Below are 20748 nucleotides of genomic sequence, written 5' to 3'. Positions count from 1 at the left end.
TCATTTTAAGTTGGGGAACTTGCACAATTGGTGGCTGACTAAATACTTTTTTGCCCCACTGTATGTCTATGCACATGTCGTCATCCACATAAACACATAAACGTTTGGCCTGAAGATGTGCAGGCTATATATAGCTGTGATCACGTGGAGCAGACCATCACGATAAATGCCATAAGGTAGCATAGGTGCCTCAGGATAGTAATAATAAAATAAAGGATAATAAATCCCAACATTTAAAAGCAATATTTTTAGGGGGGGGGGGGGGGGGGGGATGCAACAAACTGCAATAGTGTCTAATTATAGTGCACTACAGGAAGGGGATAATGATCCCGTGATTCCATAAAAACGCAGTAAAAGTGGAAAGTGTGTGCATGCACATCTATAGCTGGCTCATAAAGCTGCAAAGTTATAAAAACATGGTAATGCGTGTATGTGACGCTCGGGGAACCGCATGCACGGATATTACAATACAGGACACGCCCCAGAAAAAGTTCTTTTCCTCGGCCATAATCACAAGCATTTATCCAACCTGCCACACACACATACAGAGACACACACACATATACCACGTTGTCTGCTCGTAGATGATCACATTTTCATCAGCCTGACCCCGCCTCTGGTGAATGCAGGGGCGCTCCATGTGACGCTGGGGCTGTAACAAAAATCCAGTATGGCGGAATCTGTCAGGAGATGATTTTTTTCTTCCCCTCCTCCTGCGTTGAGGAAAAGAGGAGAAAAAAGCCTCGGAGTGCTAACATGGGAGAGATTTTTTCTTTTTTTTTTTTTTTAAGAAAGGCCAGCCGCTTTGGGACACATGCTGGGACGACTGGCCTCCTCCCGGCCCGTGTATAGGTGAGCTGTTTTGGTGTGCCTGTGGCCGCTGTGGCTGAATGTGTAGCCTCGCTTTGATGTTGATATCCAAGGCAGGGATGCGATGCACGGGCAGGCTTCATGAAAAACCATGTCCGGCTGAAGTTTTCACTCCGCTCATCTTCGCTTTCGCCCTCTCGCTTGCGATTGAACGTTTTAAACGACTCCCCTCGGAGTCTGAGTCACATCTGAATCCTGGTAGAAATTATTATTTTTTTCTTTTCTTTTCTTTTTGCGACTTGTAACGATTTAGCTACAAAATATCCTTCACGGTTTTATTGCACTATTTGCGGGCGGGAAGTGTGTTGGCAACAAGGGGAGAAGGGGGGAGAGGCAGGAGGAGTGTGTGTGTGTGTGTGTGTGTGGGGGGGGGGGGGCAGGCGGTGTTTATTATGCCGATTGTTGCTGAGCTATTTATAGAGCCAAAGACTCTAACGCGATAAAACACTGAGCTCGTGCGCATTTTGTCGCTTTTCCCCGTGCTAATGGCGAGGAAGGGAAAAATTGCTTGAAATGAAGGTAGGGGCCCGCGTGAGTGTGTGTGAGTGTGTGTGAATGGTTCGGGATGGGCGGTGGTAATTCTCTGCATGCGTCAATCTTTCTGTTTTTTTGTGAATGGGGGCGTACGGAGCCGTTAAAGCGACATCAAAGCAACGCGTTAGGGGCCGATTCAAAGTGTCGCCTTCCGCACGAAATAGTTCTTATGGGGAAACGTTAGTTTGGGAAGGTGAATGAAGCCGTTTGTCGTGTTTGAGAGTTTGGGTTTGGGCTGAAAGGGGGAGGAACTGTGTGTACCCACCTTTTTGTGCGCTTGTGGCTGTCATCTGTAGCTGTGATGTGCATATTAAATTTCTTTTGAGGGTTATTTTTATCTTACATGCGTTCTCTTTTGCTAATACTGGTGTCATTTTGAAGCATCACTCTGGTTTTTTTCACTCTTTGCTCACTTTGGGCTTCAGGGCTTGTCTCCCCAGATCTGTCACCCTGCATCAAGCAAGCTCATTTTTAGGGACAATGGCCTATGGGATACACGCACACACACACATATGAGTACCCCTCCCGAGACAGATGAGATGCCCTGGGGGGATTGGTGTTGCATGAAGCCCCCCTGGAGTGTCAGCATGACACACACAGCCCCCCCACCCTACCCTGCCTGCCTGTGCCCTCCCTCCACCAATCCTTGCTTTGCTTTTCCATCACAAAGCGCAAGTGTGCATGAGCTGTGCAGTGACCGACTTTTTTTTGGTTTGGGGGGGCCAATTTGTCCTGCGGCTGCAGTGTCTGGCCCTCTTGTCTTGAGAGTCCCCCCTTACCCCCACTCCTTTCCTTTTAATGCATACACACACACTCGCATGCACATCCCATCCTGCTTCAGAGGACGGTTGAGACCTCTGCAAACACACACACACAAGGGCGCTGCCCCCATACCCCCTCGTGTCTCCGCGGCCAAATCTTTCAACCTCACCCCCGGGCAGTCTGGCCCCTTGAATTTTGTACTAGTAGTAAAGTCGACTTGATACTTTAGGGCTGAGCTGTTATTACATCTGACACCGGTGCTCCGGGCCCAAGGAATCCAGGCCACTCTCCGTAAACAAAGAAAAGAACAATCGTATATTTCCAGAAGCAACAAGAAGACAAATCAGTTACCTCCCAAAAAACAAAGAAGAGCCTCCTGCCAGGCAAATAACAGAATCATTGTCTCTTTTGCTTTTTAATGGGATCTTTCCACCAATTTCTGCCGTGAACGCAGTGCATCCTACTGGGGAGTTTTGTGAAATCCCCAGTGCGCCTCAGTCAAAAAGACGCTATCTCAAGGAAAAGCTATTTATTGCCTGATTGGTTTACAGCTCCTCGCAGTGTATCATTGAACCCGGGGTTGCGTTGACTTCTTGGAACTCTGTATTTTACTCTGAAAACTCACCGGTGCATTTCTAGGAGCAGGATTTGATGATTTGCTAAGGTTGGAAATGTTTGCAAATCCGCGTTAAGATGGATTTTGTATCCCTGCAGCCAGAAGACTTTCCAGTATTGTGAAAGTTGTTTATTCTTATTAAGACTGCTTACAAAGTGAAACCATTAGTTCATTAACCAGCTGATTTATTTGCAAGTATGAGAAAGGATTAATTGTGCAAACCTGCGTTGGCTATTTTTGGGCCTCAATCTGTTGTTATGCAATAAAAGACCTAAAAGATGCTTTACTAGCTGTAGTTAACTCATGACTTCTACTTACAAACGCATGTTGCTAGAGTTATAGCAACAATTATAGATGACCAAGCTAAATCTGTCTGTAATGTAAGTGATATGTCCTCAGTCAGCAGCTGGCGCATCACTATAAGATCAGCGCTGTAAATAACTGCGAGTGAGAGGCATTTAAAGGATGCACGTGTTGTTTTTGATACTAGCAGCAGTCCTTGCAGTCATCTTGTGTACAGACCTGATAACAATACAGTAAATATCACGGCTTATATAACTGTCTGTAATATCTGGATCGAATAGAGTACTAGAGCTTGGCTGATACTGGATTTTTAGGGACCGCTCCTGCTTTGTTCATATCAGGGGTGTCAAACGTAAGGCCCGGGGCCCACAATAGACCCGCCAAAGACTTTAATAAGTTTTACAGCTTATAAAGAGCTTCCCCTGCAATCATTCTGTCACGGTCCTGGGTCAGTGACCCAGTGTTTTGAGTTTCTTGTGTATTCTGTTCTTAGTTCTCTTTGTTGTCCCAGCTTGTTCTTTAGTGTTGTGTCTTAGTTTGGTTTTCTTGTATTCTGTTTAGTTCTCTGAGTATTTAGTAGCTGCCCTCTGTGTCTCTTTGTTGTTGGTGTTGTCTGTGTTTCTTAGCTCCTCTGTCTCCTCTAGTCTAGTTTGCGTCTGTGCTAATTCCTGTTTTACTTTGAAGGTCTGTGTCTCATGTGAGTGTATCCTACTTTGCTCCCTTGTCTCGTCAGTTCTGATTTCTCCCAGCTGTCCCCTCCTTCTGTGTCTCATCCCCCTCGTTACTTCCCAGTGTATTTAAACCCCGTTTCTCTGAGTCAGTGTCGTGTCGACCCTCTTGCTGTGTGGATCGCCCTGTGTCTGTGTGAGTTTTAGGTCATTGTTTCCCCAGTTTAGCTTAGTTTGCTCGTTTTTCTGTGACCAGCAAATAAAGCTGTGATTTTGAGTTCACCCCCTGAGTCTGTGAGTCCTGCGCTTTGAGTCCTCATCTCCTGCCTGCCACACAGCGTTTCATGACACATTCATGCTCCGCTAAAGTAAAGAAGTAATAGATAAACAGTGAAATGACAGAAATGTTTTTGGGTTTTTTGCTAATTTAGAAATTTATGATTTTTTAAAAAGATTCACAGTAAAAAAAAAAACACTAATGAAAAAGAAAACCCAGGATATTTTCTGTGTATTAGCAAAAACCTTTTGTCTTATAATTTCTTGAAAGTCTTGGCGTTGAGCTAACAGAACCTTTTCTGTCATTTTACACATTAATTTCTTACAATTTGGCCGTGAAGAGCAGTGCTGGCAGATTTCTTTCATTTTTTAAAGCAGAATTACTTTATGATGTAAAAAAAACATGAAACGTGCCGTTGAAATCGGCTCGTTTTCTTTGAATGAAATGTCTGAGGGGTTAAATGTTTAGTTAAACTTTAAAGTGACAGAAAGGAGAGCTTCACTGGTCCCGCCCACTTTGACATCCTCGGTTCATATGCTGTATAAAAATACCGTGTCCATGTAGCTACAGTACATCGGCGCTGTTTGGAAACGATATCATGGGGAAATTGCTTCTTAACTTTCTGCTAATGCAGTTCCGTGTGCTCAGCTGTTATGCTGCGTGTGCTGCACGGTCCTGGGAGTGCAAACCATGTGAACAGCATCTTTCTGCTGTAGTGTCTCCTGCAAAAAAGGTTTCCTATTTATTCTTATGGAGCAGCATACACACAGCACCGACCTGTGACAGGCCAGCTGGTGTCTCTCCTTTGCTCTCTCTTACGTGAAGCGTTTAAATAAAACATTGTCCTTTTCATCCTCCCACAGGTTGGTGCTAAACAGCGAGTTGCCACTCTGATTGGAGTTGCCGGATCAATAAGCTAATGGAGATTGGCTGCTGCCGGACGTCTGCTTCCTGTTTCCCGTTTGACCGTCCTGAGTGTTGGATCAGCCTGAACACGCATTCAAACCCACACTGTCCTCCTCCTCCCAGCTCTGGCAGGCTAACAGGCTCCTGATCACCATCCTGTAAACCACATCCGTACTTCAACTCAAACACACACAGACATCTGTCCTTCAGTGAACACACGCTCACACGACGAGCTGGGTGCACACTCGCCGTACTGCGTGGACGTCTGCCTGACCGACCTGGCAGCAATGACTTCACACAGCCACCAAGGTAAGATGTTTGTCTACCACTTTTTACCTGTTATGCACCGGGTGGAAAGGGCCTGCTCAGTCTTCTAACTCTCACAGGAGTAAAAGGCCAGGCACATGCGTCCGGCTGATATTGCCCTTGTGTTAAACAAACAAATACCACAGTCTACAGCTGCATGCAGATGCTGCTTCACTATCCAGGAGTTTAATGTATCAGTCTGCCTTGTAGTCATGACGTATTTGCAGCAGAACAGGAATTAAACCAGAGAAAAGCTTTAAATACTTTTAATACATGAAGAAAAAGAAAGAGAAAGTCTGTGAATGTTGTTTCAGAAATACAGAAGTACAGAGACTGCACCTGTAAGCCGCTTTGCAACCCACCCCCAACCCAGCTCCTCTTGTACCTTCCACTTATTGTCATATCTGATGTGACTGATGCCTGCCTCGCCTCCACACCACCAAATAGAAACCCTGCAGGTGGAAACAGCAATCCTTTTTGATTATAGTGGGCCTGGCTGAATTGTAGGTGTGTCTAGGATGCTGTTTAAAACCATTTTTAGAGACCTAAAAAACTACCTGTCATGTGCAGATTAATGAAAATGTATCCCCTTCGGCGCCGTCACATTAAGGGAAATCTGTCTGCTGCTACATCTGCCATATTGGCGTATGCGAACGCTTTGATTGTGAACAGAGGCGGATCGTGGCTCGCTTCAAATGCAATAAAGCATTTTAATCTGGTCTTATAACTGTTAATGGGCTCGATTCAATATGAATGAGCTCCGGAGGGGCGAGAGAAAAACGTCCACGGCATCAGCTTAGTAAAAAGAGCCTCCCTTTTTCCTTGTTGATGACTGATCGCTGCTTTGGAAGCCTTCACTTGCACTTCCGCGAGCTGATACATTATTTAGCGACCAGCTGGTGGATGAGAAAGGTTAGCTTCCTGCCACTGGCCGACGCGGTACCTGACAGCGTCGGCTGTGTTTACTTTATACACCTGGGAGTGTGTGCAGTATAAATACCACAGCTGGGGCAACCGCTGGGCCCCGAGGGATCGGAGCGAGCCGTAGTCTCAGCCGGCGTCCCTAGTCCTGCAGCATCGCCACATGTGATGCACATCACAGAGGGTAGAGTGGATATTTGGCCTTACATGTGCACGCTGTTTAAGATGACTATAGATCAGCCAGAGAGGTCACACACTTTCCTTTTCCCTAAGTGTTTCCTTTATAAACTTGGATTAGAGCTGTGCAATATTTGCGCGCACGCACGCACACACACACACACACACACACACACACACACACACACACACACACACACAGTCGTATTTTACTATCTTAGTGGGGACATTAATTGACATAATGCTTTCCCTAGAGCCGCTTACCCCGACCCTAACAATCAAAAATGAATGCCTGGCCCTAAACCTGACCAGAACCTGATTGTAGTGAGTCTCAAAAATGCCTTCAGACTCGGGATGAGCATTTGGTCCCCATCAGTATAGTAACTTCCCAAGTTTTTGGTCCCCACAATATATGTAAGCATGGCACACACACACACACACACACACAGACACACACACACACACAGACACAGACACAGACACACACACACACACACACACACACACACACACACACAGACACAGACACACACACACATTAACTCATTGTCATCCGCTGAGCTGACAAAGCTAATAAACTGCTAATCCCGAGCAACGATTTTGACATTAATAACTGCTAATTTATGCAAGGTGACACGTTAAATGATGACAGTGGAAGTGTCAAACGGAAGATAACAAGTGTCAAATAATATTCAGTAACTACATTAATTGCACGTAGGCCTGTGAGCCTAGAAGTATGTTTTTATTTGTTTTTTAAATAAGTTTCAGTTTCTGTTTGAGGATGACTGAGCAGTGAGAGTGACTCACACCTGAACATGTTCAGTTACTAGCAGCCTGTAACAAAAACACACCATTTTTGGTTGAATCTATGAAAAACACAAATATAGACAAAATATAGGCAAGAAAGCTGAGAGCTCCTTACTCCTCCTGAGAGTAGAGCCAACTCTCTTTTTCTCTTAGAAACTGCATTTTCATGCATATTTGCGTGTTTCAACAAGTCACTGCACCTATTTCTCATTTTGCTAGCGAAACACAAAGAAACCAGAGGTGGCTCAAGGCTTTTGCACAACATAAGTGAGCGCGCAGGCGCCTGAGGGGTTAATGAGTGGTTGATATAATTCGGGGAAAGGTCTTTCAACGCTTTAAAAGTGGTAAGTAAGCATTTCAAATCGAGTTATGGTAGCTTTAAGTTAAGGCTGTGAATGGACGTTAATAAAGTTAAACGCAGCGGCTCATTTCGTTACGTTTACAGATGCCTTAAAGGGCTGATTTAACATTGCACTTTGGAGACTTGCAAGACACCGATCCTCACCTTTTGCTCTTGAGTGTAGATTCACTTCCCAAAATATCTTTCATTAGACCGCGTCTGCTTAGCAGAGAGTAGCTGAACTCCACGAGAAAAATCAGCTTCGGTAAAGGAACTGAAAAGGTAACGCAGGCTCACGGGGTTTTTACGATCAATAGCTGCTCTTGATTTATTTATTTATTGTTTTTCCTCCAAAAACCTCTGAAATAACACACCACTCATTATTTGATGTCAGTGCGACTGTTAGAACGAAGCAAACAGTGATATTGAATCAATGCCCAGCTGTGAGCAGGAGCCAGGGCAGGAAGCTTCACTCTGTTCTGGGCTGATAGAAGAAGATAAACTAACCAGCTCCTGTCACAATATGAAATGAACCCTTTTTAATTTCCCTCCGCTCCCTCTCGCATCCTCAGCGTGCTTCACCCCCCCTCCGCTGGAAGCGTGCAGAGGGATGCCCCCTGTTAGCTCACCTCTCGCCGACACAGAAATAGCTGCGATTCTTTGTGCGAGGCCCGGAGATTACGACTCATACCTGTTGAGCGGCTGTTTCCCGCTGTCTTGTTTGCTGGCGGGAAAGCCTTCAAGAGGAGGCGATCCCGGCCCTCGAGAGCGCTGCCAAGTGTGGGCGTCAAATTTGAGGTGTTGCTTGTCTCGTTTGAATGACAGCTTCGCAAAGAGGGAGACGGAGAGAGAGAGATGGAGAGAGGCAAGCCAGGAGACATTTTAAAGGAATGCGACGCTGACCTTGTCAGCCTTCTGTTTCTTTTTTTTCCCTCATGAAAATGTGTGTGACAGCAGTATTTACAGAGCGAGGAATCTCTCCGGAGATCTCTCTGCTAATAACTGCAGATGCAGGAGAGGCTTCTTTAAGACTGTCTGCCGCTATCACCGTTAAGGCCAATTACTTTCATTTAGAGTCACAATTAAAACAACAGCGCCTGTGTTCTCGAGGTGAACAATGAGACTTTCAGATTCACGGCTTTGTTGTGCAGTGTGATCCAAAGCTGCCAACTTTCTTCTGCTCTGCACTTATTTCCAATCAAGCTGTGTGTGTGTGTGTGTGTGTGTGTGTGTGTTTGCCATTTTTTCTAATCTGTAAATGAGCTTACTAGCAAGCACTGTTATTTATTTTCCCCCTTCCAGGACTTACTCATTTTCTTAAAGCAGCTAGATTGGCAGGATTAGGTTAGATTAAATATCATTTATCACAAATCTCTTCCCAGAAAAATGAAATATAAAACAGATTCTCAGGTTTGATTTCCAAGAACAACAACAACAACAAAAAAAGGGGGTCAGCAAACAGGCTGGAGTGTTTGCACAGGAGTGATTGCTGTGTGTGCCAGGAGCTTTAGCACATTAGCCTGCGACATTTGTTTTACACTCGTGCTTAGCGGTGAGCTAACGTGCTCGGTGTGTGGTGTTAAACAGGGCGGTTGTCTCTCTAAATGTCACGCACGGGATTGATAAGAGCTCAGAGTATAGAGTCCTGCAGCGCCCACGCAGATTCAGAAACATCAGCTCAGGTCCTCGGCAGGTGTTGAGCTCTTCTCCGTGATGACTGAGGGAGCCTTCATGGTTGTGGTCGTTCGGCGAGCACCCTTATCAGTTTCTGGGCTTCCGCCTATAAAAATAAAAGGAAGCAGGGCCCAATAAACTACACAAGTCCGAAAAAGAAAGGGCAAAACGTATTAATTATTAAGTAACAGAGAAATGGATGAAAAGGTTTGGGTGGTTCCTGTCTCTCTCCACTGTTACTGTCCAATAAAGGTGAAAAACAAACAAAGAAGAAGACGCGTGTTTTCCTGCGATCCATAAACCATTTGCATATAAACATAGAAGGACTACCTCGGAGTGGAAAAATCCATCCTTTATTAAAAGTATTTGAAATATTAAAACCAGACTTTAAATCCGCTTGATGTTACCAACAGTCTTTGATTTCTGCTTTTAGAGGTGGAAGCCGGTTGGTTGGGAGCGTGCAGAGAGCGAGAGAGACGCTTTATTGTGGAACTGATGCGGGCTGGATGCGCTGTGAGTGGAAAAGGAGGATGTTAAAAAAAGAGCAGCTGGCCTCCTCTGGTGTTGCAGTGCTGCTGAAGAGGGAAGGTGATGCCGCTCGTTGGCAATGATTTGTTTTCATCTTAGTCAGAATCGCGCCGGCTTTCCAGGAAAGCCTGTATTGTTTACCGCTTGGCCTGCAAATGAATCACACACACACTGTCACACACTCTCACACAAGCATGCACTCAGGCCACTGAATGGTTACTTAGTAAGTGGCAGGTGTTATTTTGTGAATGAGAGGTTTGAACTTTACATTGTTGCATGGGGGGGGAAATTAATAATTAACACGTTCTGCGAACGCTATCAAAAGCACGTTGACAGTGGGACATAAAGTGTGTTCAGATTAGATTTTTTACTGCTTTATTTTGCAGGGTCTGTGTGGGCGTGAGCGCCTTTTATGGCTCTGAACCGGTGAACTTGACACAGTGCTCTTTTCCTCGAAGGCTCAGCGGTATCTAGGTTACAAGCGCCCGTTAGGTTTACGCAGCTTGGAAACGCCACAAATCGGCGAGGAAAATAACATAATTTTAAAATAAACACTAATGAGGAGGGTCAGGACATTGCATTGCATGGGCTGGTACCCAAGATTAGATAATTCTCTCGAGGTCTCACACATCCGCTGATTTATGTCTTAGACAAGCTAGTCGTGCTGCGGTTGCATTAAAAAAGGATTTATGGTCAGGGAATAGCAGTAATTTGGTACAGTCATTCCTGTCCTTTGCTTTTTGGTATATACAAATATCGCTTACTACCGGTAGGTTAAACGTACACTTTTAAAACCATTTCTAAGTTAAACGCTCTTGTGTTCCCCCAGAATATTTTTTTTTTCATGTTTTCACCGATCACTGTTTATACGATGCTTATAAACATCAGGTTTGGCTGTGCAATAGACCGGCGACTTGTCCAGAGTGTACCTGACCTTTGGCCCTATAATAACTGGGATAGGCTCCCTGAATTGGATGAGCACTTAAGAAAATGGATGGGTGGTTAGATGGACTCCTGGTTTGAGCTCTGCTCCACTCTGTAAAAGTGTCTGTAGCTTTAATGGAGCTACTGCTGTTAATTATGAACCTTCCAGGAAGTGGTCTGCAAGTTACTGTAGATCATGCTAGAACACCGACTCTCTGGGTTTCTGGTTCCACTTGTGATAAACTCTAGAATTAATGCAACTGTGCACCAAATCTTCATCATCTTGGGGTAAACCTGTTCCTCCTCCTGACATCGTTATCACATCATGTTTTTGATAGAAAGGCTTCAGGTCAATAGATGTGGTTCCATCATTGGATCTTTTTGCAGATTTTGATTGTAGTAAAGCATCTTTCTGTAAGCCTCAGGGATGTCACAGCAATAGCGCTGGCACGATTAGTCGTCTAGTCACGATTACGTCGACTATCAAAATCGTCGACGACTGATTTAATAGTCGACTCATCGTTTGAAGCTTTGTAAGATCCCAAAAGACACAGGAATAAGTAGTAGGATTTAAGAGTGTAATAACAGACTGAAACAGAAGATGGCAGCACTGCATGTACAAGGATGCCAGCTGCCGTTAAACCCAGAAGAAGAAGAAGAAGCTGTGTCCGGTATTGTAGCTGTGTCCAAATTCAGGGACCGCATCCTCCTGTGCCCGCATTTGCAGGCCGATTACGTTACAGCGACACGACGAAGACTGTCCAAATCCAAAGACTCCAACAAATGCGCCCTTCATTTCCCCAGATTTGAAGGATGGGTCGGGTGTATACTTCGTGGCCCAACCTATCCCAGAATTCATAGCGCAGCCCAGCTCAGTTTCCAACAATGGCGGCAGCTAGTTAGTTTTAATATTACTCTTATTATTCTTTCTGGGTCACAAAATAAACGTTGAACATATTTTCAGGCGAGAATGTAGCTGTGTAAACCTCAAATATCTGCTCAGTTTATCAGGACACCACATATTTTCAAAAGTGCTCCGAGGTTTTCGGAGACGTCTGTTACCCACTAGCTAGATAGCTAGCCGGGGGCTAGGCTCACTAGAGCCGTGAGAACACCGGACTCCCGGCAAATCGTTTTCAAACCCACCGCCGTCTTTCGCTACTCAGGTTAAACATGATATAGGAGTCACTTAGATAACTTAAAAATGTTATTGTTTGGCTTTTTTCAGTATTTTATTTGTTCCTGAGTGAATCGGTTTGGCTGAGATTAAAGTTATAGTTTTTACACAGCTGAATAAACGTCAAGCAGACAGCTGATTATCAGAAGTGTGAGATGCTCCAGAATATACTCCGGTGTCCTGTTATATTTTAGATAGCAAGGAGTTTATTAAACTTCACCGAAACAATCTGCAAATTTAATTAAAATTTTAATAACTATCATCTTGTCTTTATTTTTAGTTAGCACATATCTTAACAACTTAAAGCTGTAAGCTAATGATAGTTATATAAGAGCAGATGCTGCTGGTGCAATAAGCTGTACGTTTTACGTCCAATGGATGATGATCTGATTAGTCGACTAATCGCAAAAATAATCGGTGACTAGTCAACTATCAAAATAATTGTTTGTGGCAGCCCTACACAGCAACACGAGACGGTTTATGGCATCCAGGCATGAAGAGAGCAGTAGCAGAGAATTCCTAGCAGCAATTCAGAGTTGCACCCAGTTAATCCGCTAAAGCACCAGACCTGCGCTGGCCTCTGTGCTGCATCTCTGAGCGCACAGTAGGTTAGGAGAGAGATACGATGGAGGGTTTTTTTGCTACTTTACAGCTTTTGCCAGTAATAAAATGTGATTTGTGTCACTCATAAACAGAAAAATGCCTTTATTTTGATTTAGTGGATGGATTATCAGCCGAACAGGTAAAACAGTATTAACATTAACATTTGCCTGGTTCTAAGCTTGTAAGATATGCGAGCTAACTTAACAGTGAAACTTTCTTATTAAAAAGAAAATTGTGATATTATGAAAGAGAAAAAAAGGTTTTGAACCCAACTACAGAATATTTAGTTTAGTTTGCTAATCGCTCAATCGTTTTAGAAAAGTGCTTTCTACACAACCAGAGGAATCACCCCCTGCTGGCTATTAAAGAGAATGCAGGTCTGCATTCTCTTTAATAGCCAGCAGGGGGTGATTCCTCTGGTTGTGTAGAGCTCTATGGGAAAACAGCCCTCGGCTCTCTTGCTTCTGTAATCCCCACAAACACTTTCCCGATGACTCTATGACTTTAGCCGCTAGCTTGAAGTTATATTGGAATAAAGACGACGTTCATTTATAAATTTTGGTCATTTGCAGCGTCAGAAAGGAGGTTTGTTAATTGTAACTCATGATGGGTGCAGGAATTTTGACACCGATACTTGGTGATTTTAACTGTCAGATATATCGGCTGCTGATTGTTTGTTTTTTCCAAACGTATTTGTTACCAACACAGAGGTTGCAGTGTGCCCCCTGGTGGCCAAACTATGCGACATCAACACTCCTAAAGTGAATGAAGCATGTTTGTGCTGTCTCCCCTTTGTTTTTTAATTGTCATACATCGGCCAGTAAATGAAAATTATTTGATACCGAAATATTTATAAATAGCTAATAGCAGCCCATCATAACAGGTAGCGATGGTTGGGTTTTATCTTTTACTAATGAGCATTAGCCAGTGAAGTCAGATACACCCCTTCCTCGTCACAGGCAGTTTCAAAAGACCAAGATATTGATGATGAGGCTTTGTTTGGCGAAGGTTTCTTTTATCTCAGTAATGATATCCAGTGTTAATACTGTGAAAAATATTCTTAATGGGTTGTAAAGCTGGGTGGCTCTCTAGTTTCAGGGGTGCTAGAGAAATTAAAATGGTGGTTGAGGTATTTGAGTCGAATGCCTTCTGGAGGCATCCTAGGAGAGGTATTTTAAACATGTCCACCCAGGAAGACGCCCTAAGGCAGATCCAGGACACTCTGGAGAGATTATAGCTCTCAGCTGCCTGTGGAGAGGAAGGTCTGAGCTTCTCTTCTGAGACGGCTTTCCAGGACAGCTAAGCGGTAGAAGATTGATGGATGGATGGATAAAAAGCACCAGACTCCAATAAAAACACATTTTCAACATATGGAACCATGAACCAGTATCTTAAATCAAGATCTACAGTATATGGTGACTTGTATGGCCACATGTTTTCAAGAGACTGTTTTTAGTGGTGTAGTACTATATCAGAAATGGAGAAAGATGTAAGGTTTTGCCAACTGGGCAACAGAGATGCAATAGTTTCTCTACATAATAAAGTTTATTTCCATACCACCACAAACGACATCATTTGTCATGATCATAAAGTTGATTCAGCATCTCTAAAACATTTTTGAGAAAAGGGGAACACTATAACCTCCACAAAAGTAGGATTTATTGCTAGGCAGTATTACATTGCATTAGTTTTAGCTTACAGACTTCATATTAGATTTATAAAACCATTTTTACATGCAGTACTGACTTCTGCCTTCCAGACAAGGAACAAGGGTTAGGAAGAAGAAACAACTTCATAATCTAATTTTCTTTCATCTCTCTTGTTCCTTTGAACTTTTGAACTTAGAAGATTAATACATGTATAATTTAAAACATTTTAATATCTGAGTAGCATAACCACATCAAATCATGTGAATTCTACTGAAGCCAAGAGCTGAGATGGAAGCAAGTGCTCAGGCCCAGCTCTCTATATGTCAGCCATGTTTCTGCTGAGCTTCCGTGTTTACTGAATTACTAAGATTTTGGATGACAAGAAATTTATATTATTAGTAATCACAGGAAACAGGATGTTGTAATATTTTCTGTGGACAGCTCATCAGCATACTACTTGCTCTCATGTTTAAAAATGACGAATTAAAGATTTCTTTGATTTCATTATTTCAGATAGTGACAGTTTAAAATTTTGACCAATTCTGATTAAATATTGTTCCGTGGCTGACGTATTAGGTTTTGTGGAGCATTGCCGAGGTTAAGTTAAATAGGTGGTTAGTTTGGTTTCCATTAAATGTTTTTCAAACTCTACAAGTATAAACACAGAGCCAAATTTGAACAGAAGTCCTGTGAATGTGGCCGAGGAGGTGGTCAGCACAAACGGGTAAAAGACAGCTATTTTAGATGCATGAAAACATTTCATAATAAAAGCCCTGTTAAGAAATGAAGGGTCTCTGACAAGTGAAATACTGGGACTTTTTAACATGGTTACAGTGTTGAGTTTGTATTGTAGCAAAGCTTAAGGACGTTAGCTAAAATGTTAGTTTTTTTCTAGACAAAAGTCTCAAAAACTCTTTAGGTACAATGATTTATTGAAACATTTCCTAACACAGATGAAAATACAGTGTATAAGGCAACAGAGTTTGCAGTTCTAATGAGCTTGAAAGTCAATATTCGTTTTAGCCACCTTTATTCTTCCGCACTGCCTGAACCCAAAGCTAGCTTTCTTGTAATTTCTTTAGGTCGTCTTCAAGAATAGTTCTCCAGGACATCTTTTCTACAATAATTTTCTCCTTCTTTGGATGTTTTTGCCTTTTGACCTGTTCTCTGCCATGATGATCCCACACTACTTCAATAATGTTGATGTCCAGGCTCTGGGGAGGCCAGTCCATGGCTGATAGTGTTGCACCGTGTCTAGGGCTGGGCGATATGACCCAAAATTCATATCTCGATATTTTTTAGCTGGATGGCGATATAAGATATATATCTCGATATTTTTTTTAAGCCATAAAGTAAGAACAAAAAGAGAGTTCTTAGTCAAAGCTGTGTCCCAGATGTCACACAGGCACTTTTATTAACATACAGCACAGATGTACATGAAAAATTACTCAAAATTAAATTATGAGCATTCATTAAATAATAATGCTCCATAAATAAAAGAAAACAAGGTTGTTTTTGTGCTAAACAAAGAGCTCACAATTGTGCAGTCAAAATGTAAACTAAAAGACGCTGAGCGTAATAACAAAGACAGACAGATTTCACAGCAGCTCTATTTCCAAGTTTTACTGCGTGACTGACAGCCTGGAGTTTGAAATCCACTTCATAACCACGTCTCTTACAGGTGCCATTTATGGTCCTTATACACAGTACGGTAATATTACGTTGATGCACAGTACGTATCACTCCGCGAGGCTCCTCGGTAGCCGTAATGCGCCGACAATCTATCAAGCGGTGCAGCTCCGTAGCTTACCAAAATGGTACTCAAACATTTTTGACAGATTGCTGAGCGCCGTGTTCCACATAAAATCGGTTCGCGGCCATCAAGCACAACCAGAATTCATACATTAAGGCGCGCTGTCAACTTTTGAGAGAATGAAAGGATTTTAGGGTTAGCGCTGTTAGCTCGTTAGCATGTTTAGCTCGTTAACACGTTGACGCCGTCCAGCCCCACGCATGGGGCGATGCGCAGTAACTCGTTAACGGAGATTTGCCGTGTCCGTCTTGTCGCTGCCTGCACGTGAAGCGATGGGGGAGGAGGGGGGAGTTGTCTTCAGTGAAGGCGAGGCGGAGTAACGTTGCGTAGAGACAAAAGTGGACGAAAGAGAGGCAAACTTGCGGCTCCACAACTATAATTATAACGTAACATAGACTATATCGATATAAAGGATATTGTCACATCTTATATCTCGTATAAAAAAAAATATCGATATGTTTTAAAAACTCGATATATCGTCCAGCTCTAACCGTGTCTATTTCTATCCAGGTTTAGTTTTACTGATTTGGCAGTGGAATCATTGATGGTACTTTTCTGTGTTCATGATTAAATCAATTTCGTCAGGATCCCCAACACTGACTGAAATGTGGCGCCAAACCCTGCCAGAGCATCCATTGTGATGACTTGAGATACATATTTACATTGACATGAACCAGAGACCAAATTTGGGTTCATCACTCCATCAGACCTGTTGCCACTTGTTGTCAGTCCAGTTCTTCTGTAATCTGACACACTTCATTCTTTTCTGTGTTTTCCTCTCTAAAGAATGGCTTGTTGACAGCCACCCTTCCACTGAGGCCATTTCTGATGAAGCTTCAGTGAACAGTAGATGGATCAGCTGAAGGTTCAGATATATCTCTTAGGTCCTGCGCCAGGTGTTTGCTAGACTTTTTCCTATTTCTTAACGACATGACTTCTCTAGGTAGTTGTACGTCTTCCATTTGTCCAATTTCCTCAGATTGTTTGAGGACACTCTGCAAATTGTGCTGAGATATGGCAACTCTTTGGGTGCCAACTCTTTGGAAATCACCTTGTGTTTGCAAAATACTATTTTATGCCTGTCAAACTGTGTTAAGTCTGGATTGTACTCAGACGAGGACAACTGGAGAACCGGCAGTCAAATAGTTGTCCCCGTTACACCTCTTTGAAGTTGTTTATTTGTAAAAAATGTTTGGAATCATGTATGATTTTCGTTCCACTTCTCACGTGTGCACCACTTTGTGTTGGTCTTTCACCTGGAATTCCAATAACATTGATTCATGTTTGTGGCTGTAATGTGACAAAATGTGGGAAAGTTCAAGGGGGCCGAATACTTTTGCATCCACTGTAGTTGCTGTAATGTGAATTCTCTGCAATGAGTCTGCGCGAGCACAAAAAATTAGGCAGGTCTGTGCGGACCCTTGCGCTCACTGTCCAATGCCAAAAGTTATGTCACAGGGACACAAGCAGACTTGTGGATGCCAAACGTATAAAAACTGGTTCATCTTTGGAATTTTTTATAGATTCACAGAACTGGTTCATCCCGTGGGTTAGGTGGCTATGCTTGAATGATTCATAGGTCAGTGTTAAGTGGCTGAGAACTATTGCTCAAGAGCGCTTTGCATTTTGCTTCCCAGGAGCCACACTCTCTTTTATCTTTGGGGTTTTTTTGGGGGGGGGGTTATGTGGGATGGCTGAAGATGTTTGCTGTGCAGTGCAGTGGGTATCGAATCCATATAGAAGTGAGTCATCCTTGTTGTGCTGTAATAAGTGAAAGGCAGCAGGTTAATGAGGGCAAATATAATGGATAAACATGGTTATTCAAACACAGGGACTTCAAATTAAATTGCCTTGTGTAGCTAGAAACTAGGGCTGTGCGAGATGGCCTAAAATCCATATCACGGTATAATTTGAAGCATGAGCGGTAACAGTATATATCGCAATATCTTCTTTTCTTCTGTATAACATTTTTTACACACTATAGGGCACACTTAAAATCCTTTAAGTTTCTGAAACATCGACAGTGTGCCTTATCTATGAATTATGGTTGTGCTTACTGACCTCGAACCGATTTTACGTAGCACACGGCGTGCAGAAATATGTCAAATGTTTTAGTACGACTTTGGTAAGCTATGAATGCGCACTGCTAGATGCATTGTCGGAGCATTACGGCTACCGTAGTCAGGAGCCTCGCGGAGTAATCTGGGTCCTAAACCAGTGTTGCCAACTTAGCGACTTTGTCGCTATATTTAGTGAGTTTTCAGACCCCTTAGCGATTTTTTTTTTTTTCTTTTCTGAAAAGCGACTAGCGACAAATCTGGCGACTTTTTCTGGTGTTACTGGAGACTTATTTATGACGACTTTTTGACATGAAGGCGCGTATCGCTCTTACTCTCAACAAGCAGCGGTGCTGCCGTGGGCACCGCACCCGTGCCAAAGCGCTCACGGGTGGAGGATAGTCCTCCCCCCGCTGCTATCAGGGCAGCAGATGTTCACGGCTGTGCGTCCAAACTGCAAATGAATCGCGCATGAGCGAAGCCGCTGCTCCCGCACTGACTGTAACGCAGTCAGTTCTTCTTTTACTTGTATGCTGTTTTGTGGATCACAAGGTTTAAAACTATTTATAAACACACACACAAAGCAACTCCACCAGAGCGCCTATTTTGGGTCACTTTTGCCGGTCAAAGTGTGAGGGACCAAGCAGCCAAAGCAAAGAGGACACAGGCGAAAAAGTGTCTTCAAAAAGGTTTTTCTTTATTTTAACCCTCAAAGTCCAAAACTAACAACATTCAAAACCATTCTTAGCAGGCCCATAAAAGAGGTCAACTAAATATAACTCTACGAAAAGTAATTTCCAGAAACTTAAACAAAACAAAGTGAGACACAACTCACAAACTGACCTAATTACAAAGACACATGAGAGTAGCTTTTATAATGATTTGGCCAAACCATTTACACACAATAGGGGGAAAATAAAAACACACACTAATATTAACTAAGCACAGAATAACCTAACTAAACCTAAAACACCCCTGCTCCTGGTAAGCCCATGGTTAGTTCTGCTGAGCAGGCATTTTGTTCCCAGAGTCCTCGGCCACGCCTTTTGCCCAGACAGGAAACAGCCACCGCCCAAACCCAGGTAACTCAAAGAAAGAGAAACACACAATGTTACTATGTGCGCGCCTCATAATACCAGTGTTAGGTTTAACCAAATGATTAATGAAGAAAACTGCAAAGCAAACTAATAAAGTAAAAAATGGACTAATTTACCCCTGTGTGGCTGATGCATCACACCAAGCCCGGGTAAAGGAGCAGGGTTGGAACAAAAAAACAAAACAAACCAAAAAAGCCAAAAGCAATAATCACTAAAAGAAATTAAATTTGTAGTTCTAAATAAATTCTAACTGCATTTAGGAAGTTTTTTACTGTCTCTTCCACGATGTTATTTCTCTCTCCCACAGCGTAGGTTACAATTACATTAGCATTACCAATTATGCAAATTAGGCGATGACGTCATTTGGCGACTTGCAGGACAGCCAATAGCGATTTTCCTTACTGAGGAGTGGGCAACACTGTCCTAAACTCCGTCTGCTTCAGGTCCCAAAGTCAAACGAACACTGCAGCATCACCGAGAGTTAAAAACTGTCTAAATTCTTTCATCTGCAATAAAACGATCAGCGTTGCTGCTTTACCAGGTGTAACAATTAAGTTTAACATCCATGAAAACAGGATTTATTAAATTAAACAGAGTTAGAAGTTAGCAGGAAGCTAGCTCGCTAGTTTCCACCTAAACATGGTCTTCACAAGGTTTACATTGCACCACTTTGTCTTAGTTTAAGAGTTCTGCTCCAGACCCTCGTCGTGTGTTTACTATCACCTTTACTATCAGGCCTGTGGGGAATTTTCGCAGGTATGCCGTGGGACCTCTGCTGACGTCAAGCATAGACAGACACGCACATGCATTTACCCGTGGTGCAGGGTTTTCCCCCCTCATGCTGCTTGTGGTAAATCTGACTCAAGAGACCCAAACCACTGTAACTTGCTGTACAGTACAAGTGTGTATCCATGCAGTTTTCACTGACATCACCTTCCCAGGGGTCCATCACACACTTGCATCCTCAGCATTGCGACTTGTGTTGTCACTGCTTCTCCTCTCGGTCCTATCTAAAGTGCTGAAAAAAATACATCCCCAGACACGTAGCCTCATACTTTCTAGGTAATTGTTGTCGTGACCAAAAACTAATTTTGCAAGTTTATTAAGGCAGGCTTTAATAAAAAACTCAGGCTCCCGCACTGTCGCACTGCTGCTGACAGTCTTGTAGTTTGCCTTATCGCACATGGCAGGGCCAGAAAGGTGATTTATTACCTTTCGTTTTTACTTAAAAATTAAAGCCCCCCCCCCTCCCTTTATTTTGACAGGTTGCTGCTCTGAGAAGCATTTACCCTTGCCTTGACAACCACCACAGTACAGGCATGCACACAGATCTCTGGATGGCTATACGTCTATATTATAGATTTGCTTTTTATTACACCTACCAGATACTATTATTGGGGAAGCGGCAGCATAGAGATTTAAGGAATGGGGTTGGGACTGGAAGATCGGTGGCTTGTCCCAACTAGTAAATGGAAAAAGTGAAAAAGAAACCTTTTTTTTCTCCTTCATCTTATTACAAGAGAAACTGAGGAAAGTGAAGCACACATAAGTATGACAGTGTTTCCTCACTGGTCCATCAGAGCTGCTACAGTAAAGCTGTATTTGGCTGCTGAGATGCACTGAAATAGAGGAAGCTCATATCAGGAGTTTCAAGTAAAGTGAAAGCCACTTGCAGCAGCTGACCAAAGTTTAAAGGTGTTTCATGCATTAAATGCATTTTTTCTTCTAACTCTATTTCC

General features: G+C 43.0%; 1 protein-coding gene across 1 annotated transcript in view; it reads left to right on the top strand.

Annotated features, from left to right (window-relative positions):
- The first annotated feature begins 614 nt into the window (after positions 1-614).
- The window catches only part of LOC147302941 (histone deacetylase 4-like), an 88375-nt gene continuing 68241 nt past the window's right edge, over positions 615-20748 (top strand). The window contains exons 1-2 of the mRNA XM_086281949.1: positions 615-852; positions 4894-5245. Coding sequence (XP_086138075.1) covers positions 5224-5245 — 22 coding nt within the window. The 5' untranslated portion in view covers positions 615-852; positions 4894-5223. The remainder of the gene's footprint in view (positions 853-4893; positions 5246-20748) is intronic.

The sequence above is a fragment of the Aulonocara sp. 'chitande type north' Nkhata Bay genome, linkage group LG23 (genome assembly GCF_057382095.1).
Source record: "Aulonocara sp. 'chitande type north' Nkhata Bay isolate Kocher_YH1m ecotype deep benthic linkage group LG23, A_spYH_male_GT1.1, whole genome shotgun sequence".
Taxonomy (NCBI): domain Eukaryota; kingdom Metazoa; phylum Chordata; class Actinopteri; order Cichliformes; family Cichlidae; genus Aulonocara; species Aulonocara sp. 'chitande type north' Nkhata Bay.
This window is presented reverse-complemented; position numbering and strand designations above follow the sequence as displayed.